The sequence below is a fragment of the Syzygium oleosum genome, unplaced genomic scaffold, assembly GCF_021117445.2.
Source record: "Syzygium oleosum isolate NSW1041296 unplaced genomic scaffold, Sole_v2.1 Sole_v2.11, whole genome shotgun sequence".
Taxonomy (NCBI): Eukaryota; Viridiplantae; Streptophyta; class Magnoliopsida; order Myrtales; family Myrtaceae; genus Syzygium; species Syzygium oleosum.
The window spans coordinates 3,570,713-3,591,980 of NW_026607495.1; the positions used below are offsets into that span (position 1 = coordinate 3,570,713).

At 39.7% G+C, this 21,268-nt stretch overlaps 1 protein-coding gene and 1 long non-coding RNA gene across 2 annotated transcripts; one reads left to right on the forward strand and one right to left on the reverse strand.

Annotated features, from left to right (window-relative positions):
* Positions 1-10,085: 10,085 nt before the first annotated feature.
* On the reverse strand, positions 10,086-11,769 carry LOC115673787 (uncharacterized). The gene is made up of 3 exons (XR_004004871.2): positions 11,079-11,769; positions 10,913-10,987; positions 10,086-10,306 (listed from the first exon to the last, which is right to left on the reverse strand). It is a non-coding gene; the product is annotated as an uncharacterized LOC115673787 (long non-coding RNA).
* A 3,382-nt stretch (positions 11,770-15,151) lies between these two features.
* Positions 15,152-19,287, forward strand: LOC115673781 (cysteine-rich receptor-like protein kinase 44). Its single transcript, XM_056315992.1, has 7 exons — positions 15,152-16,028; positions 16,924-17,064; positions 17,165-17,286; positions 17,665-17,875; positions 18,018-18,255; positions 18,426-18,576; positions 18,828-19,287. Exons 1-7 carry the CDS (start codon positions 15,179-15,181, stop codon positions 19,122-19,124), a joined length of 2,010 nt encoding a protein of 669 aa, XP_056171967.1. The 5' UTR covers positions 15,152-15,178; the 3' UTR covers positions 19,125-19,287.
* Positions 19,288-21,268: the final 1,981 nt, after the last annotated feature.

The following is a 21,268-nucleotide window of genomic DNA, read 5'->3' on the forward strand; positions in this document are numbered from 1 at the left end:
AAGTCCGCTACTCCACTTTGCCTGGCTATATGTTTTCTGTTTGTGGGAGCTTTGTGTGCTGCGGTTGGTGTGAAGGCAGAGTGAGTCTTCTTGCCATTCATGAAGTGAACATTTTCTTCGTGAAAATACAACAAGAATATATGTCTTTGAAGCTAATTAAATTTTGTGAGTACGATTTGCATAATCATCTATGTGAGATTGAGAGATTATTTGAATGAACCACGAGAGTTAAATACCGTGTGAGTTATTGGGTATAATTGGACATTAGAAAATACTGAGTGTTTGAGTGACTCAAGTATGACCGTTATCTCTGTTGTATTGTTTAATTTATGATAGAATCTATGATGTTTTACCCGTGGATGTAAGTCAAACTAATCGTGTAACGCCCCCACCTCGAGGTGATTCATATGACGTCCCGTTTATTGTTATCTCTCTTTACACACAAGCGGAAGCATAATTTCGGGACAATCACAATCAATACACACAGCAGAATAAGACAAGAAGCATCATGAGCAAACCTTATGTTTACAACGCATGCAAACATATTAAATACAGGCCGACTAAGGATAGCAAAACTTGACTTGGGTTATCCTATACCCACTATGGCTTCTCGCTCCTCGCTTCTTCATCACCACCCCGGTCTCGTCCGTCTAGCCATCTCACATCCCACCCGTGGTCTTGTCTCGGAGCCGGCCCGCCCGCACCGCCAAAGCACCGTTGAACCCACATAGGGATCAACCCATTCTCCATTCGCGTAGTGATACCACGCCACATACGGATGGGGCACCAAGTCCGTTAGGCCCTCATCGAACATCACAAGCATCGTGATTCAGCGGTAGGCGCGGTCTTCTCTGACATTTATCACGGTGAGCACTTCGGCTCTCATCTCCACGGGATCGCCAATGTGGGCTAGGGAAGATGCCATCCTACGGACCTGAAAAAGGGAGACAACGGGGGGTGAGTCGGGGAGACTCAGCAAGTGAAAATACTAATATCAAGTGAGGATATATCGATCGCCATTAACATAAGTCGGCCCTTACCGCACCCGCATCGATGGCAGATCAATAGTAAAGTTCAAACAAGAGAACATCACGCATTGCCACATCATGTAAATTTTACCAACCAAGACTCGGTTCTATCTCAAAACAACATCAAACATGAAACATGATCAAACTAAGGAAATGAACCAATTACGACCAACCAAACGACTGATAAATAATCCAAGCAAACCACGTCACAACGCATCTCAACATCCTTTCCCGATATTAGGGAATTCACTTACTCAACGACTAACAAAACTAGAGAACGGGCTAGAAACGGGTGAGCTCGGGAAATTTCGGGCCTTCTCCTTGCTTCCTTCTTGCTTGGCCGAGCAAACTTAGGCCTACAAAGGTCAAACCGTGGGCTCTTAGGTAGGAACGAGAAGAAACACGGGCCGGTTCGAGATTTATTCGGGCGTGAGCTTCTCGAGCCAATAGATGAGAAAACAAGAAACAAAAAGGGAGAGGAAGAAGATGGTGAGATTGGCGTGTGAAGAGGGAAAAGGGAGGGGGGAATTGTCTAGCTATTTATAGAGGACTTGGAAGACACTAGAAAACCCTAGACTTGAGCCAATAAGAGAGGGGCTCTTAGTCAAATTTCATGATGGCATGTATTTAATGTCATTAATGGACTAAGCCTCTTAGTCAAATTTCATGATGGCATGTATTTAATGACATTAATGGACTAAAATGATGAAAAGGCCAACCTTATCTTCACCTCATTGGCTCTCTCTCTCTCTCTCTCTCTCTCTCTCTCTCTCTCTCTCGGCTTCTCTCTCTCTCTCTCCCTCCCCTTGGCCGAATGACCTCGGTTATCAAGATTCCATATAGAATCATTCCAGAAGAAAACATTTCAGCTTCTGCCACTATATGTAAAGCCTCATTTTCCCCTTCATATGACCTCCAATAAAAGTGTAACATATCTCATTTGAAAGATCATAACGTTTAATTTAAATCACTAGAAGACATCAAGTCAAAATTCCAACGTTCTCGTATAGAAAATGCTGAATCTTTGAAATCTGACAAAACCGGACAGCTTTGCACTGTTCACAAAATCGGACTTGAAAACATAGTAAATGGACTCCGAAAATTCTCAAATTTGAATTTGTCATAAACAAGGCCTTAAAAAATATTTTTCATGAGAACACGAAATCTGAATCTCTCTGTAAACACCATTTTTAGTAGCTCAAATACAGACTAAAAATAGTTCGATGGAACAGAATTCTTGTTTCTCAAAGTAAGCTCTGTCCAGAATCCAAATCATCTCGAAAAATTCCCAAATTTATATTCGTCATAGAAAAGGAAGTTCTCAACAACTTTTGTGAAGGAAACTTTTCCAAAATCATCCCAGAAAAGCTTGTAGAAAATAAAGAAAGGGTGAACATCACCGAAATACCCATTCTGGGTAGTTTTATACTGTCCGAAAATCAGGCCATTGTACCACACATATCAAGTCCAAAAATTCTGAAATTAAAGTATGTAAAACTTCATGATGTTTGGAACAACTTTCAAAAAGGAAGTGTTTGGAAATTCGGATCACACAAAAGTCTCCATAAAAATAACAAAACGAAAGGGTACAAAGGATCCGAAACTGGGTTTTCCAAAACAAGAGTAAAAATTTTGTTCCAATTGAAAAACTATCAAACTTAAACCATGGCCATTTCCCAGGGACTGAAATTGAGGATGTTACAATTCTCCCCCTCTAAAAGAATTTCGTCCTCGAAATTTAAAACATACATGGGATTTAACTTACCTTTCCTTCTGAAGTGTGACACACCCCTCATTAGTTACACCTTCAGAAAGACATAGTCGCCTACCTGAAACTTAAACGGTTTCTGGCGCTTGTCAGCCTAATTCTTTTATCGACTTGTGCCGTCCTAAGTCTTTCTCTACTTATCTGGACAACATCTAAGGTGAGTTGGACTAGCTCTAGACCCGTGACCTTCTTTTCCCGACCTCATTCCAGCAGACTGGAGTTCTGCAAGCTTGACCGTATAATGCCTCGAATGGTGCCATCTTGATGCTTTGCTGATAACCATTATTACAATTGAATTCTACCTCCCTTTCTGAAGGTAGCCTGGCTTAGCTTTTTCGGAAAACGCCAAAAAATTTCTTTAGGTGAATGTCTTCAAACTTTGGCTTTCCCACGCTTCCGCTACGCCACTCTGATTTATCTTTTACCAATCTTAAATATTTCTTATGCTTGCTTGGATATGTTGGTACATTGAAACGTCGTACATAAATACTATGATAAAATAGTACAAGTACAGTTCCAGTCACCCGATTTATCAAGTCTCCGTAATAACATTCTTGGAGTTTTCCGCTTCCTCTTGAGTAATTGCATAAATCCTTCCTTGATCTGGAGGACGTCTATCATATGGTGGAACTCCTTTTTGTTGCATCACCTGTGGTTGTTGTGACTGCTTCACTTGCTGTCGTTGCGGGCAATCCTTTATGCAGTGGCCTCGTTGACCACAGTCGAAACATGCTCCTGTTTGTTTTGGACACGGAGCATTTCCATGAAACCTTCCGCAAGTATGTCAAGCATCGCTTGCAGTGGAAATTGGCTTTTGATTTTTGATCTTCTTGTTGGGAGTGGAGAAACGGTTTTCTCCCGACATCGGTCTCTTGTCATGATGCTGGTTGGATTGAGATGTCGGATGATAGGGCTTTCCTTGGTTAGTCGCAGTGGCAGCTCGTTCCAGGGACTCTTTCTCCATCAGCTGGGCTCATTCATACAGCTCGTTGTAATCCTTGAGGTTCAGCGGCACCAACTGTCTCTGGATGTCTGGGCTCAAACCATCTCAGAATCTTTTTGCCCTTTCCACTGGATCTTCAATAAATTTAAGGGCGTACCTCGACAATTGAGCAAACCTTGCTTCGTACTGGTCCACCATCATGTTGTTCTGCTGAAGTTGCAAGAATTCCTTCATTTTTTGATCACGAGCACACTCGGAAAAATACTTCCCGTTGAATGCCTCAACGAAAATATTCTAATTCACAGCAGCATTTTCTGGGAACACGGTTTCCTTAGTCGCCTTCCACCAATAGCTGGCGTTCCCTTGCAGATGATAGGCTGCTAAGGTGACTTTATCTTCCTCGGAACATCGCAGAAGTTCAAATGCTTTCTGTAATTCATCGATCCAGGATTCCGCTTCTTCGGGATCTCTAGTTTCAATAAACTTCGGGGGTTGGAGTTTCAGGAATTGCTCGACCAATCCGTGCATCGTACGGCCACCATTTCCATTTTCATTTCCATTTGCTACCACATTCTCAGCATTAGGCATTCGTTGTTGGGCCTGCTGTCCCAACAGTTCTCCCACAGTCGCTAAAGCCTGCAGAATTTCGTCTATTCGGGGGTCTTGATTTATTTCCCCTTCGAGGTCGAGGTCGCGGTCGGGTTCTGAGCACTCATATCGGTATTCTAAGGGGTCTTTCTACAACACAAGAATAGGTCAGTGGTCACAAATAAATATTAGCACACAACCTATTCAACCACAATCAATCATTCACATGCACGGGGGTGTTTCCTAGCTAACTACCCCAACTTCAGCGCACCTTATCACTCAAGGTCTTTATTTCCGCTTAGATTTTAGAATCGTTCTCCCCCATTCAATGCATAGTTCGGTTTCTTCCTCTCTTACCCATCATCCTAGAAGCCTGCCAGGAGCCGCACCTTGTTCAATGCCTCGTGAGAGAAACCTTCGTTCTCGTTTAGTAAGTCCGTTAGCCTTCCCTTGGTGGTTCACCTCCGAGAAGGTTGCGACAGATCTCTCTGTAAACACCATTTTTAGTAGCTCAAAGATAGATTAAAAATAGTTTGTTGGAACAGAATTCTTGTTTCTCAAAGTAAGCTCTGTCCAGAATCCAAATCATCTCTAAAAATTCCCAAATTTATATACGTCATAGAAAAGAAAGTTCTTAACAACTTTTGTGAAGGAAACTTATCTAAAATCATCCCAGAAAAGCTTGTAGAAAATAAAGAAATGGTGAACATCACCGAAGTACCCATTCTAGGTAGTTTTACACGGTCTGAAAATCAAGTCATCGTACCACTCATATCAAGTCCAAAATTTCTGAAATTAAAGTATGTAAAACTTCATGATGTTTGGAACAACTTTCAAGAATGAAGTGTTTGGAAATTCAGATCACAAAAGTCTCCATAAAAATAACAAAACGAAGGGGTACAAAGGATCCAAAACTGGGTTTTCCAAAACAAGAGTAAAAATTTTGTTCCAATTGAAAAACTACCAAACTTAAATCATAGTCATTTTCCAAAGACTGAAATTGAGGATGTTACAAATCGAATCACGTATATCTAGTATCTAATTTAATTTTCTTATTTTGTCTTCGATCGCTTATTTTGCAACACTTTCTTCGTAGATCCGTGACTGCTCCAGTGTACCATTCCTTGTACTCACTTGACCAAATGATTATTTTGCAATGGTCCCGTAAAAGTCCACTTGTGTGATATCAACTGTACCAGCTCGTAACTAGTTGAGACGAACTTACGTGTGAAAAGTACCCGTCATATTAGGCCGCAAGAACTTTCGGAGAAATACGACCAAGGAGATTGTCCAAGTTGATTCCATTGACCTTGAGAATTGGTACTTAGGGGAGGAGGGGCTTGAATAGAAAAATAATTTAAGATCGAGAAATTTGATTAGCCAATTCAAAAGTTCATGGCCACGATTGAAAGAAAAATACAAATTTAAGGACCAAAAGTGGACTTTTATTCAAGTTTATAAGAACTAAAAGGATAGACTCCAAGAAAACCTCAAGAACCAACTAAAGCCATATGCAATGTATTCTTCAGAACATGAGCTCTTCCTTCACCATCTCCCTCCGTCTTCTCTTCTCCATCAATTTGCTCATCAGCATCTCTCACATCAGTGAAGCGGCACCTATTTTAACCGGCAACTATTGCCCCAACACCAAACCCTTCCTTCCTAATTCCACCTACCAAGAAAACCTCAATAATCTCCTCTCATCACTTTCCTCCACCGCCGATTCCGCTGGCAACAACATCAGCAGCAGTGGCGGGTTCACCAACGCCACCACTGGCAAAGTCCCACCAGACGAAGCCTACAGGATCTTCCTCTGCTGTGGCGACATCGATGCTGCAACTTGTAGCAATTGCGTAGCCACCGCGGCCCAAGATATTGGCCAGCAGTGCCCCGGCAAAAGAACCTCCATCATCTGGTACGACATATGCATGCTAAGGTACTCGAATCAGCCCATTTACTCGGTCATGCAAAAAGTCCCCGTGTCGATGCAGGCAAATGGTTGGAACGTTACAGATGACCATTCTCGGTTCATTCAACTCCTGGGAGAGACCATGGACGATGTAGTGCCCCGAGCAGTGGAGCGGGGAAGAAAGTGGCTGCCGCGGAGGCAGAGTTTTCGGGCTCGCAACAGCTTTACAAGCTCGCGGAGTGCACGCCCGACTTGACAGCATCAGACTGCATCACATGCCTCCAGTCGGCGATCGCAGGTCTCCCTTAGGGGACACCAGGAGGAAGGGTGTTGACTCCGAGCTGCAACGTAAGGTTTGAGGAGTACTCCTTTTATAACGTTGCCGCGATGGTGATTGTGGCGACCATGTCGACGTTACCACCGGTCCAGCTTCCTTCTGCTCTTGCTCCGGTGACCGGACCTAAAGGTACCTAATATTGTTTTTTTTTAAATATTTTTTTATTTCCCACCCTTTCCAGCAATATTAGAAATTAAATAGCTGTTTTTTACTTGGGAATTAGTCAATTATCTTATACAAGCGGTGTTTGATAATTGAAATGTGAACCACAGCAGAGTTTCAATGATAACATTCATTATCATGTTATCTTAAAGTCAACTCATGATCAAGTGGATGCATACATTCCCCGGTAAACACGGCCATGAGTAAACCACGATGGACCGGCAGCAATTTGCCATTGGTGGATTACACTCAAACTTTGACTGTGCAAGAGCCCCTTTTAATGTGGCTTTTGAACTCATTTTAAATAGAACAATGCACGGGAAAATAGAACTCACTAATAAATTGATAATTAGATGTGATCTACTTATTTAGATACTCGTATCAAATCATTTACTAGATAAACTTTGACGAATCTCCAATAATTCTGACTAGGATTGATAGTAGCAATGTTTATATAGATCTAGATGCTACTCAACTCAAAGTGGAGTTGCAACTAGAAAATCCTGAGGTAGCAGGTGCTAACATGATGATCGACAGAGGTGGTGCTTGTAGCAAGGCAGAGCAAGTGAACCCAACGATTGTTGTAACTGCTGAGTTTTGTGTATTCGATCTCCTAACATATATGGATGCAATAGTGATTTGCTTTATTTATGATAAGGGATGTTGTGTTTGCGAATTCTCGTGGAGCCTTAAAGGTGCAGGTGGAGTTGGTGTTCTTATGAGGTTTCCGGTTATGATGAAGTTCAAGCGTAGCTTGGACATTAGAGATGTCTATGGTGGTTGAGCCCATGAAGGCTATGGGAGAGTAGGAGCAAAGTTAGAATTTTCAGCGAGAATTCAAGCATGGCTCGGACTTGAGAAATGTCTATGACGATTGAGCCCATAAGGGGTTGTAGGAGAGTAATAGAGAAGTTCAGATTTCAGCAAAGCGATTATGACTTGGCTTCGGTATGGAGCTAAGGTGGAGATAGTTGAAAGTACGTCTAGAGTTTGAGCCCAATCAATAATACTTGGTCCGGATATAGTGAAGTACATGGACTTTTTGGTTGTGGAAATTAAAAAGAAAAAGATAAGAGAAGGTCACACAAATTAATTTTTCACGTTGAAGTCAGCCAAGTATAGAAAAAGGAAATTTGGACTTGGTTAACTTGAATCAACCGAATTCAATTAGGATTACATGGAATATACGTTTTCATGTTGAAGTCCGCTACTCCACTTTGCTTGGCTATATGTTTTCTGTTTGTGGGAGCTTCGTGTGCCCGGGTTGATACGAGGGTAGAGTGGGTATTTGCGCCATTCATGTAGTGAACATTTTCTTCGTGAAATTACATCAATTTATGTGTTTGAAGCTAATTAAATTTTCTGAGTAAGATTTGTATATTCATTTATACAAGATTGAGAGATTATTTTCGAGGAACTGTGAGAGTTAAATACTATATGAGTTATTGGATTTAATTGGACCCTAGGAAACACTGAAAATGCTTGAGTGACTCGAGTATAGTTGTAATCTCCATTGTATCATTTAATTTATAGTGAAATTCCTATGCTGTTTTACCCGTGGATGTAAATCACACCAATCGAATCATGTAAATTTATTATGTGATTTAGTTTTCTTATTTTTTTTTCGATTGCTTATTTTTCGCAACATTTTCTTGGTAGATCCATCAGTGCTCCAGTATACCAATCCTTGTACTCACTTGACCAAATGTTTATTTTGCGATGGTCCCATAAAAGTTCACTACAAAAAAACAAGAGTTTTCCAACGAATTTTCCAACGAAAAATTTGGCAAAATTCGTTGGAAAACAAATTTCCAACGAAATTTCCGATGAAAAAAAATTCGTTGGAAATTCGTCGTCGCAAATTTTTTCAACGAAAAATTTAAATTTTCGTTGGTAATTAGCAACGAAATTTTTTCGACGGAAAATTCGTTGTAAAAATTCGTTGGAAAATTCGTTGGAAAATTCGATGGAAAATTCGTTGGAAAATTCGTGGCAAAATTCGTGGCAAAATTAGTTGGAAAATTCGTTGGAAAGTTCGTTGGAATATCGTTGGAAAATTCATTGGTAATTATTCGTTGCAAAAATCGTGGCAAAATTCGTTGCTAATTATTCGTGGTAAAACGAATTTCCGACGAAAAAAAATTCGTCGGTAATGCGGTGTTGGAAATTTTTCCGAAAAAAAAAATTTAATTTTTCGTTGGTAAATTCCGACGCAAAAAATTTGTTGGAAAATTCGTTGCTAATTCTTCGTTGGAAACGTCGTGGCAAAATTCGTTGGTAATTTCCAACGAAATTAGCGACGAACAAAAATTTCCAACGAAATTAGTGACGAAAAAGAAATTTGAATTTTCGTTGGTAATTTGCGACGAAAATTTATTCGTGGCAAATTTCGTTGCAAAATTTCGTGGCAAAATTCGCGCTAACAATTCGTTGGTAGTTATTCGTTGCAAAAATCGTGGGAAATCCGCGAATTTTTCCGACAAAAAATTGCAATTTTTGTTGGTAATTTTCGACGAAGACAAAATTCGTGGGAAAATCACGAATTTTTCCAACAAAAAAATACAATTTTCGTTGGTAATTTCCGACGAAAACTAAACTCATGGGTAAATTCGTTGGAAAAATCGTATATAAATTATTCGTTGCAAAAATCTTTGGAAATCGCGAATTTTTCCAACCAAAATTACAATTTTCGTTGGTAATTTCCGACGAAAACAAAATTCGTGGGAAAATCGTGAATTTTTCTGACAAAAAATTACAATTTTCGTTGGTAATTTCCGACGAAAATTAAACTCGTGGGTAAATTCATTGGAAAAATCGTATATAAATTCCCACGAATTTTCCAACGAATAGTAAAAAAAGCCGAAAATTTGAATTTCGTTGGAAAATTCGTGAGAAATTTCCCACGAATTTTCCTACGAATTTGAAAAACCCGGTATTTTTTCGCAAAATTTTGCGACGAAAATTTGAATTTTCGTTGGTAATTTGCAATGAAAATTAATTCGTTGCTAATTATTCGTTGCAAAATTCGTGACTAAATTAGTTGCAAAATTCGTTGGAAAATTTGGCGCAAAATATTCGTTGCAAATATCGTGGGAAATCACGAATTTTGCCGCAAAAAAATTTCAATTTTCGTTGGTAAATTGCGACGAAAACAAATTCGTGGGAAATTTCGTTGCAAAATTTGTCGCTAATTATTCGTTACAAAAATCGTGGAAAATCGCTAATTTTTCCGACCAAAAATTTCAATTGCGACAAAATCTATTCGTGGGGTCGCTAAATTACGACGAAATCTATTCGTGACAAAATTCATCGCTAAGTTTGCGACGAATTTTGTTTAGGGACAATTTCGATTTTAAATCTAATTAGCAACAATATTAATTTCTACAATGTATAAGTTGCAAAGTCTCACATGATGGTATTCGATATTCAATCTCATAGTACATAGAGGTAGCTAAGCACTAATGAACATCATGTAATACATTTAAAACATTAAAAGGACGCGGGACAACCATAAAACGTTGGCAGCTTTGGTACTTGGCAAGACATGAGGAACAGTCACCTTTATCGACACCTGATGAAATATAGATACATAAATAAAGATATCGAATTTGTCCAAAATATTAAAAAAAGCATTTATGCATGGACGTGAAACTAACTATAAAAAAATAAGTAAGAGGATTTTTTAAAAACGTTCAAGGACCAATGTTCTAACATTTGAATATAAGTCAACTTTCACATCCATTAGAAAACATATGAAACCAGCAGCAACGTCACAAAATGAAGGTGAGCAAGCTTGACCTACCAAGGCATCTGAAGTTCTAAGATCCACCCAATTGACCAAGATTACTCCATCAACAGCCACCCCCAAAAAAATTTCCCTTCTTTTGTAATTTAAATGAAGGTGGTAAAGATTATCATGTTGGATTCAAAGTTTCTGCCCTCATTCCCCGCAAATCGATCACTACACATCCACATTGAACCTATATTACACAATCCAACCATAATTTCTAAAGAAAGAAAATCCAAAGCATTGGAGAACATGGAGAGAATGCGGACAACTAGGTAAAACGGTGGCAACCCATTCCGCCAAATGAAACATTGCATTTAAGGGGAAAAAACACAAAACGTCATCAACAAACAGGGAGAGGGGAAAAAAACCAAGAAGAGCAGATCTAACCTTTTGTTCAAATTCTCAGATTTCTCTGCAGTCACTTGGACCTCCAAACACCACCTTGCTGATCCCATCCGAAGGCTAACAGCATCATCCCCCCAGAACAACCCGTTAAAAAAGGAAAGCCCAAGAAGATAAAAAAAAAGGCAGAAGGTGATAGCGAACGACGCACCTGGTGAGAGCGAGCATTGGAGCGAGAGGAAGCCGAACCGGGCGCGATCGAACTGGGCGCGACCGAATCGTGGGGAGGCGGAGTCTCCGACCACGTGAGCAGATCTGAAGTCGAAGTGTGAGGCTTCCTCACCGGCGTGCTCCTCTCCATTTTCTTCCTTTTCCCCAGAAAAAAAGAAGAAGGAAGAACACCCAAGAAAGAACTCACGCCGATTCGAACCTCGCCCCGCTCTCGCTCTCCGCGAACGCGGTCCCGAAGAACGGGCTCCGCGCGGCGATGCAGAGCCCGCCGATCGCGCCCCCGACCACAACGCAATCAACCAGTCCCCCGCCGGCGGCCCTCGGCAACGAAGCACCGGATCCCGGCCTCGCCCATGGCCACCGCTCGCCCTCGCCGTCGCCCAGATCTGGGCGACGGCGAGGTCGAGCAGCCATGGGCGAGGTCGAGCGGCGGCCATGGGCGAGACCGCTCGACCTCGCCCAGATCTGGGCCGAGGGAGGGCTGGTGGGCGCAGAACGGGCGTATGGCGACGGAGGAGGAGGCGACGGCGATGGCGGTGAGGGTGGCCATCATGGCTGGCGGAGGGGAGGGGGGAGCGACGAGAGGTGTTTGGCGGAGGGGGGATCTGAGGAATAGCAGAGAGAGAGAGACAGAGAAAAAAAATTAGGGTGAGAGCGGGCAGATTTGAGAGAGGGCGGGAAGCAAAATCAGCGACGAACATTATCTTTTGTGGCTAATTAGCGACGAAAAAAAATTCGTAGCTAATTAGCCACGAATTTGGTGACGAATTTGACCTCACAAATTTAAAAAAATGAAAAAAATTTGCGACGAATTATTTTTCGTGGCTAATTCCGTCGCAAATTAGCCACGAAAAATAATTCGTCGCAAAATTTTTTTCATTTTTTTACATTGATAATGTCGAGTTCATGGCTAAATCCGTCTCCGGCCACGGATTTTTTTCGTGGCTAAATTCGCCGCAAATTAGCCACGGAAAAAAATTCGTCGCAAAATTTTTTTATTTTTTAAATTGGTAATGTCGAATTCGTGGCTAAATCCGTTGCAAATTAACCACGAATAATTTTTCGTCACAAATTAGCCACGATTAGCCACGAATTTTTTTTAGTGGCAAATTCCGTCGCAAATTAGCGACAAATATTTTTTCGTCGCTAATTTTCGTGGCGAAATACTTATTTTTTTGTAGTGAAACAGTGAAGGCAGTTTTATATCTGTCCTTTTCATTGATTTGTATTTGCCAAAATCCTGATTTCATATCAAATTTATAAAATAATTTTGAATTGTGTAATCTATTCAATAAGTCTTTTTTATTAGGAATTGGATATCTTATCCATTTCAGAGCTGTATTTAAAGATTTATAGTTGATTACCGATATTGAAACTCCTCTTTCTAATTTAGTATTTTTGTTTACATAGAAAACAGAGCAACTCCAAGGTGATTGGCCCTTTCTAATGAGATTTTTATCAAGAAGTTTTTGGATTTCATTTTGACAAAAAATCATGACTTCCTGATTCATTTAGGAAGGTATTGCCTTGGTCGAGATTTCTTTTTCAAAAAATTAAGATTCATAAGGTAAATCAACTATATGATATTTTTTAGACCAAAAAGCATTAGGAAGTGTCGAACATATAGAACTTTTTATGCAAATTTCAAGATTAGCAATTATTTTCTCAATAGTAGAATCAGAAAAATTTTGCTCAATTCTTTTATGTTCAAGGTCTTCTTTTAAATATTGAAGGTGGTTTTCTTATTTTGGATAATACAATTTATTTCAGAAATGGATTGTTCCTGAAGTGTACTTAAGTTCTTGGTTTGTGGTTTGCTTATAATATTAAAAATTATTTTCCTTTTTTAAAAATTTGGTCTCGATACCATCATTAGTAATTTTAAAAGGTTGTATAAGTCCTATAAAAGGAGTCCCTATAAGTCCCTAAAGTGATAATTTTAAAAGGTTGTATAAGTCGTATAAAAGGAATGAAGTTTTATAAGAAGTATTATCTTTTGTTATTTCAGCTTCTGGAATCTTATAATTAATATGTAATTTTGCAATGAACTTTTTTGTTCGTTGCTAATTAACCACGGAAAATAATTGATCGCAAAATTTTTTTATTTTCTAAAATTTTAATGTCAAATTCGTCGCTAAATCCATCGCTAATTAGCCACGGCAAATAATTCGTAGCAAATTTTTTTTATTTTCTAAATTGTTAATATCAAATTTGTCGCTAAATCTGTCGCTAATTAGCCACGGAGTTTTTTCGTCACAAATTTTTTAAATTGGTAATGTCAAATTCATCGATAAATCCGTCGCTAATTACCACGAAAAATAATTCGTCACAAAATTTTTTATTTTTTAAATTGGTAATATCGAATTCGTGGCTAAATCCTTCGCAAATTAGCCACCAATAATTTTTCGTAACAAATTAGCCACACAAAAAAAAATTCGTCGCAAACTTTTTTTATTTTTAAATTGGTAATTGTTTGCCGGCCTTTTTTTAAAATTTGTGGTAAATTTGCCATGAATTTCAAAAAACGGTATTTATTCTAGTACTATTTTCGTGGCAAATTTGCCACGCATTTTGCCACGAAAATCAAGTCTCGCGGCATTTATTCTAATATGTTCTATTTTTGTGGCAAAATTCATGGCAAATTTGCCACGAATTTTGCCACAAATTTCAAAAAAAGGCAATTATTCTACTATGTTTGATTTTATAGTAGAATAAATGCGTTTTTTTGAAAGTCGTTGCAAAATTCGTGGCAAATTTGCCATGAATTTTGCCACGAAAATCAAGTTTCCGGCATCCCCTGCTTAATTTGATTTTTTGTGGCAAATTTGCCACGAATTTTGCAACGAATTTCGAACATATTACAAAAAATGCCTTTTTTTTGAAATTCGTTGCAAAATTCGTGGCAAATTTGCCGCGAATAATTTTTTCGTCGCAAATTTGCCACGAGTAATGGACGGAAAAATTTGCCACGAATAATGAACGGAATAATTTTTTCATGGCAAATTTGCCGCGAATAATTTTTTTCATGGCAAATTTCCCACGAAATTGAAATTTGTGGGAAATTTCCCACGAAATTGAAATTCGTGGGAAATTTCCAACGAATTTTAAATTCGTTGGAAATTTTCCACGAATTTCAAATTAGTCCGCCGTTGCCGAAAATTTGAAATTCGTTGGAAAATTCGTGGGAAATGTCCCACGAAATTTCCAACGAAATTTCCCACGAAAATAGTCTATAAGCAAATATTTTGCCACGAATTTGAAATTCGTGGGAAATTTCCAACGAATTTTCCCACCAATTTCAAATTAGCTTGCCATTGCCGAAAATCAATTTTGTGGGAAAATTCGTGGGAAATTTCCCACGAAATTTCCAACGAAATTTCCCACGAAATTTCCAACGAAATTTCCCACGAATTTCAAATTAGCTTGCCATTGCGAATTTCAAAATTTCGAAAATCAATTTCGTGGGAAAATTCGTGGGAAATTTCCCACGAATTTCAAATTAGTCCGTCATCGCCGAAAATTTGAAATTCGTGAGAAAAATTGTGGGAAATTTCCAACGAAATTTCCGACGAAATTTTCCACGAAAATAGTCTATAGGCAAATATTTTTCCACGAACGATTTTTCGTCGGAAATTTCCAATGAATTTAGTTTTCGTCGCAAAAGTCGTTGGTAATTTCCGACAAAAAATTTTTCGTCACAAATTTTCGTCGCAAAATCCTTGTTTTTTTGTAGTGGTTCCCGTGTGATATCAACTGTACCAGCTCGTGACTAGTTGAGACCAACTTACGTATGAAAAGCACCCGTCATATTCGGGGGAGAAATACGGCCAAGAAGATTGTCCAGGTTGACTCCGTTGACCTGGAGGATCGGTACTTAGGGGAGGGGTTTGAATAGAAAAATAATGTAAGATCAAGAATTTGATTAGACAATTCAAAAGTTCATGGACACGATTGAAAGAAAAATGCTAATTTAAGGACCAAAAGTGGACTTTTATACAAGCTTATATTGACTAAAAAGAGAGACTATAAGAAAATCTCTTCCTTCGATGTATCCATCAGAAGAGGAGCTCTTCCTTCACCATGACCTCTTCCTTCACCATCTCCCTCCGTCTTCTCTACTCCATCAATTTGCTCATCAGCATCTCTCACGTCAGTGAAGCGGCACCTGATCCAATCGGCAACTATTGCCCCGACACCAAACCCTTCCTTCCTAATTCCACCTACCAGAAAAACCTCAACAATCTCCTCTCGTCACTTTCCTCTGCCGCCGATTCCGCCGGCGACAACATCAGTAGCAGTGGCAGGTTCACCAATGCCACCGCTGGCCAAGACCCACCAGACCAGGCCCACGGGATCTTCCTCTGCCGCGGAGACATCGACGCTGTGACTTGCAGCGACTGCATAGCCACCGCGGCCAAAGATATCATACGGCAATGCCCCGGAGAAAAAACCTCCATCATCTGGTATGATACATGCATGCTGAGGTACTCGAATCAGCCCATTTACTCGGTTATGCAACAAGTCCCTGTGTCGATAAAGATGAACGGCTTGAACATCACAGACGACCGATCTCGGTTTGTGCAACTCCTGGGGCAGACGTTGGACTACGTAGTGCGTACGGCCCCGAGCATCAGATCGGGGAAGAAAGTGGCCGCTGCAGAGGCAGAGCTTGCGAGCTCGCGACGGCTTTACACGCTTGCAGAGTGCACGCCCGACTTGATGGCATCGGACTGTGGCGCATGCATCCGGTCGGCGATCGCACGTCTCCATCAAGATACGCCAGGAGGAAGGGTGTTGAGCCCAAGCTGCAACGTGAGGTTTGAGGTGTACCCCTTTTACAACGCCGCCGCGTTAGTGACTGTGGCGACCGTGGGGACGCCACCACCGGTCCAGCTACCTTCTGCCCCTGCTCCGGCAACTGGACCTAAAGGTACCAAGTTTTTTTTATTATTATTTGAAGAATTTCCCACTCTTTCCAGCAATATTAGAAATTAAAATAGCTGTTTTTTCGCTTGGGAAATTGTCAATTTTCTTTTTACAAGTGAATGTGATAACATCGTCAATTTAATTTCGCTAAATAGGACAAAAGAAAAATATAGACTTAGTCTATTTACGTCAACATAATCATAGTCATTGATGATGTAAATTTTTTTATAATACCACACATTTAAAGTTTATGATAATATTCACTTGCATATATCGATTTTATATTAATATTTTCTCGAAAAATGCCATCTTAAAGTCAAGTCATGAGCGAGTGGATGCATACGTTTTCCGCTAAACACGGGCATGAGTGGACCCCGAGGGACTGGCAGCAATTTGCCATCGGTGGATTCCACTCAAAGTGAAAGTTGACTTTGAGTGGCAAGAGCACTTTTAAGGTGGCTATTGAACGCATTTTTATTAGAACAATGCACGGGAAATTAAATCTCACTTATAATTTGATTTACAAAGTAATTTGTTGGACTCATATTTGATACTTAAATGTGATCTACTTATTTAGATACTTGTATCATATCATTTACCGAATAAACTTTATTTGTAAATATGCATTGCTTAAATTTCTCGTGTCAGATCAAGCTGTGGACGAATCATGTGATAATGAAATTCTCAAATCGTTTATATATTGTGAACCGATTTTAGCCATCCGTCAATCAAATCACCTTTGGTTACCCATCCATTTGATGCATTCGTATAGGACTTAGAGGGCGATAAATCAGTGTGTCTTTATTCAGAGCAAAAGAAACACTTTTCTCCTTTGGAAAATATCTTCAAAACATACTAAAGGTATCACCACAACTGAAAGCATGATCCTCCATATGCAGGAAGAAGCAATAAATCCACGGTGATAAGAATCACTGCCATTGCAGTTTCTGTTGGCGTACTTATGGTGTTTCTCTCTCTTGCTTGTTGTTTCGTTCGGAGGAAAGCGACCAAGACCCATGAGCTCGTCCAAGAAGAAGCCGGTAAATGACTAAGTTCGTGTTGAAAACATTGTGTCCGTGGCTTTGGATAAGTACTATGCTTTCATTAGACTGACCAGTCTCGTGTTGTTTCATCATGTAGGCATGAATAAAATTACAAGCGAGGAACCCTTGCAATATGATTTAGCTATAATACAAGCTGCTACAAAGAATTTTTCTCATCTAAACAAGTTGGGTGAAGGCGGATTCGGTGAAGTTTTCCAGGTATTTTTAGTTGAATGCATCAAGAACCGCTTATATTTAGTCCGAAGACTATTGTCAAAAGAAAAGGAAACTAACTGAAACGAAAGATCTTCTGGTGGAATGTGCAGCAGTAGTCCAGTACTACACGTGAAGAGGTCCATTATGGAGAAACCTTCAAACCCATAACATATCTTGTCCAACTCAACTTCGCTCAATAGCTTTTAGTAATTTTGTAATGAGTCAACTAGATATTGATCGCTCTGTACCATACCAATTATCCAACGTAGCTCTTCGTTTCAGCAACATTTTCACAACTGCATCTTAAAATACTTTAGATATTTGGGAAGCTTTCGATATGAAGATGATCGAGTAACTAAGCAAAAAATGCAATCATTTCAGGGGAGGCTTCCTAATGAGCAAGATATAGCTGTGAAGAGGTTATCTCAGAGCTCAAGACAAGTTGCTGAAGAACTTAAAAATGAAGTTATGTTGGTCGCAAAGCTTCAGCATCGAAATCTTGTGCGACTACTCGGATATTGTTTGGAGGGAGAAGAAAAGCTACTTGTTTATGAATTTGTGCCAAACAAAAGTCTAGACTACTTTTTATATGGTAAGTTAAGTTGAGTATGCAAGTGTCTTCTAATATGTTGTCTTCTTGCTCATAAAACGATGAAATCGCATTTCAAAATAGGTATATGATCTTAGCAAGCTAGACCAATTACTAAACTGCAAACAAATCTTTAATTATGCAGATCCTGAGAAAAGTATGCAATTGGATTGGTTAACACGTTATAAGATAGCATTGGGAATAGCTCGAGGAATGCTCTATCTACATGAAGATTCCCGACTTCGGATCATTCATCGTGACCTAAAAGCAAGCAATGTCTTGTTAGACAGTGGCATGAACCCAAAGATTTCAGATTTTGGCACAGCTAGGAGTTTTGGAGTTGATCAAACTCATGCAAGCACTAATAAAATTGTGGGGACTTTGTAAGTTTTAAATTGTCATTACATTGGCTGATCATTTGGTCATGTCAAGAGATGTCTTCTCATAAAATTTACTTCGTACGCTTGCATCAATTCGAGCACACTTAGATTGAATTGTTGTGTCCTCTATTTTAGGCACGTGCGTTATATCGATTTGTTTTTTTTATTTGCAGCGGTTACATGCCTCCCGAGTATGCTAGGGATGGGAAATTCTCTGTAAAATCCGATATCTATAGTTTCGGCGTCCTACTTCTAGAGATCATTATCGGGAAGAAGATTGATTATTTCTGCCGATCAGAAGGGGGTGAAGATCTAGCTAGCTATGTAAGTTGCCTATACAATTGTCACTAACTAGTTTATTTATGTAAATGTCACACTGCAGTGTTTGGTATTTCGACTGAGTTGGGCCAAAATTCCGGTACAAGAAGTCCGTGTACACTTTGCTCTGTCCAAACTAACATGACTTTCGTATTGCGACTTTGCTTGACATAAGTTGTCTAATACTAATTGTATACTTCATTGAATTAATGGTACAATTTACCTAGGGTGTTTTCTTTCTAATGGATTGTAAACAGGCATGGAGACATTGGAGAGACGGGACGCCATTGGAAGTTTTGGACCCGGCCATCCTAGACTTGGATTCAAGAGATGAAGTGCGGAGATGCCTGCACATTAGCTTACTATGTGTTCAGGAAGATCCGATTGATAGACCCACCATGACGACAGTACTTCACATGCTCAGCAGCCAGCCCGTCGCTATGCCACAGCCTCGACATCCAGCCTTCTTCCCTCGAAGTAGAGATCAATCCATTAGTAGATCGATACACCAATCTGTCAACAGAGTGACAATTACTGAAGTATACCCCCGATGATACAAGTAATTGTTTTATGTAATAGCTTCATAGGCCTTGAAATGCTTGGCCTTCCGTGGATACCACTAGTGAACAATGAGCAGCTTCTATTAGTCTAGAGTCCTATGTATGACTTCTATTTCTCGACTGTGTGCTTTCATCTTTAAGTCATCAGTTTCCTTGAGTTGCTCACTAGCCACTTAGCCCGGTGCTCATGACGCACTACGGAACCTTCTCCACCACTGGGGGACCAAGCAGGGCATAGCTAGCGGCATAGGAGCCAACATTTCTATTTCTTGACTATGTGCTTTCATCTTCAAGTCATCAGTTTCCTTCGGTTGCTCACTAGGCACTTAGCCCGGTGCTCATGACGCACTACGGAACCTTCTCCACCACTGGGAGACCAAGCAGGGCATAGCTAGTGGCATAGGAGCCAACACGGCATCAACAGTTGACAGAGCGTACCTTGGAGTTGGGCAGAGGTTTTCCGACAAGATATGAGATCTTAGAAGGGAAAAAGATTCAAGACAGAAGCATTGCCTGCTGACACCTGCACAGTGCTGGAAGGTCAGAAGGAGAAGCCTAATAAGCTTTGAATGGAAACCTCGGTAAACAATGTAGTAACTCTTACTATCCTAAGGTAGCGAAATTCCTTGTCACATACATAGTAACCTGCAGGAACGGTGTAACAACTACCCAGCTCTTCAAATTAATGGATCAAAAATATTTTTCAAATAACCAAAAAATGTTATCATTAATAGAATGTCATTTAAATTTGTTTTTTTTTTCACTTTTTGGTTTAAAACCAGACTCTAAACCCAAGTAGTTACTTATATGACATAATCTTGGCACAAATATGCCCACTTGGTCATTTGATAATAAAGGCATCAAGTTCAAATGTGGACTGCCAGCTTCAAGAGGTCTAAGAAAAATAGATGAAGCAAAGACATACAATTGATTCGTTTCATAATTCTAAAAGATTACAATAAATTCATCATGGAAAACTCATAAAAGTCTGAGTAGTTTCTGAGTTTCCCTTCACTCTGTTTATAGAAGATTCGGATGATTTTGTATAGTATGGATTTATTTGAAAATTAGTGTCGCTGCATGATTTGGTCCCCATTAAAAATTTCAAATCAATATATTTTTTTACTGTGCACAAGATAGTACAGGAAATTTCTGCTTTGTTTAGCAGCATTGGATCATGGAAGAGAAAATTCCACTCTAAAAACTTGAGTTATTAGAGAAAAGTGTAGTTTAATATATGAATATTTCTTCACGGTCTATACAAAGTGTGCTTAGAAATGGCCATTTCGAATCCCATTGTGGTGTCGCCATCCCCGAGAGTAACTAAACGGCACAGAACTTTCATGGGACAAGAGGGCTGCCCCTATTGTTGTGATCTCGTCCTTAAAAAATGATAGACCAAACAACCGTCGAATTATCAAAGATATGACGACATTTTTTTCCTGGTCTTCAAACTTGTTTCTTCTTTTCGAATTTTCTCATTTCATTAACATGAGTTGCAGGTGGGTATAGTCCAGATCCATCAAGCCCATGTCTAGTTAGGCTTTACTATTCTAAACCTATAACAATTCATTCTTTAAATTTTGACAAACTCATACATAACCAGCCCACTAAATATGGGTCGCAAAGCAGGCCTTTGACCCATTTTTACACCTGTAATCAATGCAAATGGAAGGAGACGTCTGCTCTTGAGGTGACGGTGTAATGTTGTCCATGTGCATGGCGAACACTAAAGATACTTCACAAAAGATGTCGACTTTACCAGCTGGTAATGACATAGAAGTTTTCGACAGCTTGCAGCTGTGAGAGTGAGTGACTAGACGAGACGAGCTTACGTATGGAAAACGCCCCTCATATTCGACCACAGAACTTTTTGGAGAACAAGCCAAGAAGATGGTCCCAGTTGACTCCATTGACCTTTTCTAATGGTCGACCTTTATTTACTTCGCAAATATTTTTGCCCATACATGTGATGTATTCCTCGTAGTCTTAAGTCGCATGAATTTGGACATGCACGTCCCCAGTCCTGAATAAATCCTAATTAAGAAGCCTTGGAAAATTCTTGGAATGGCATGAATATTCATTTAAGGAAGCATGGTAATGACCATGCCCAAAGAGCAATTTCTTCGGAGAGAGTG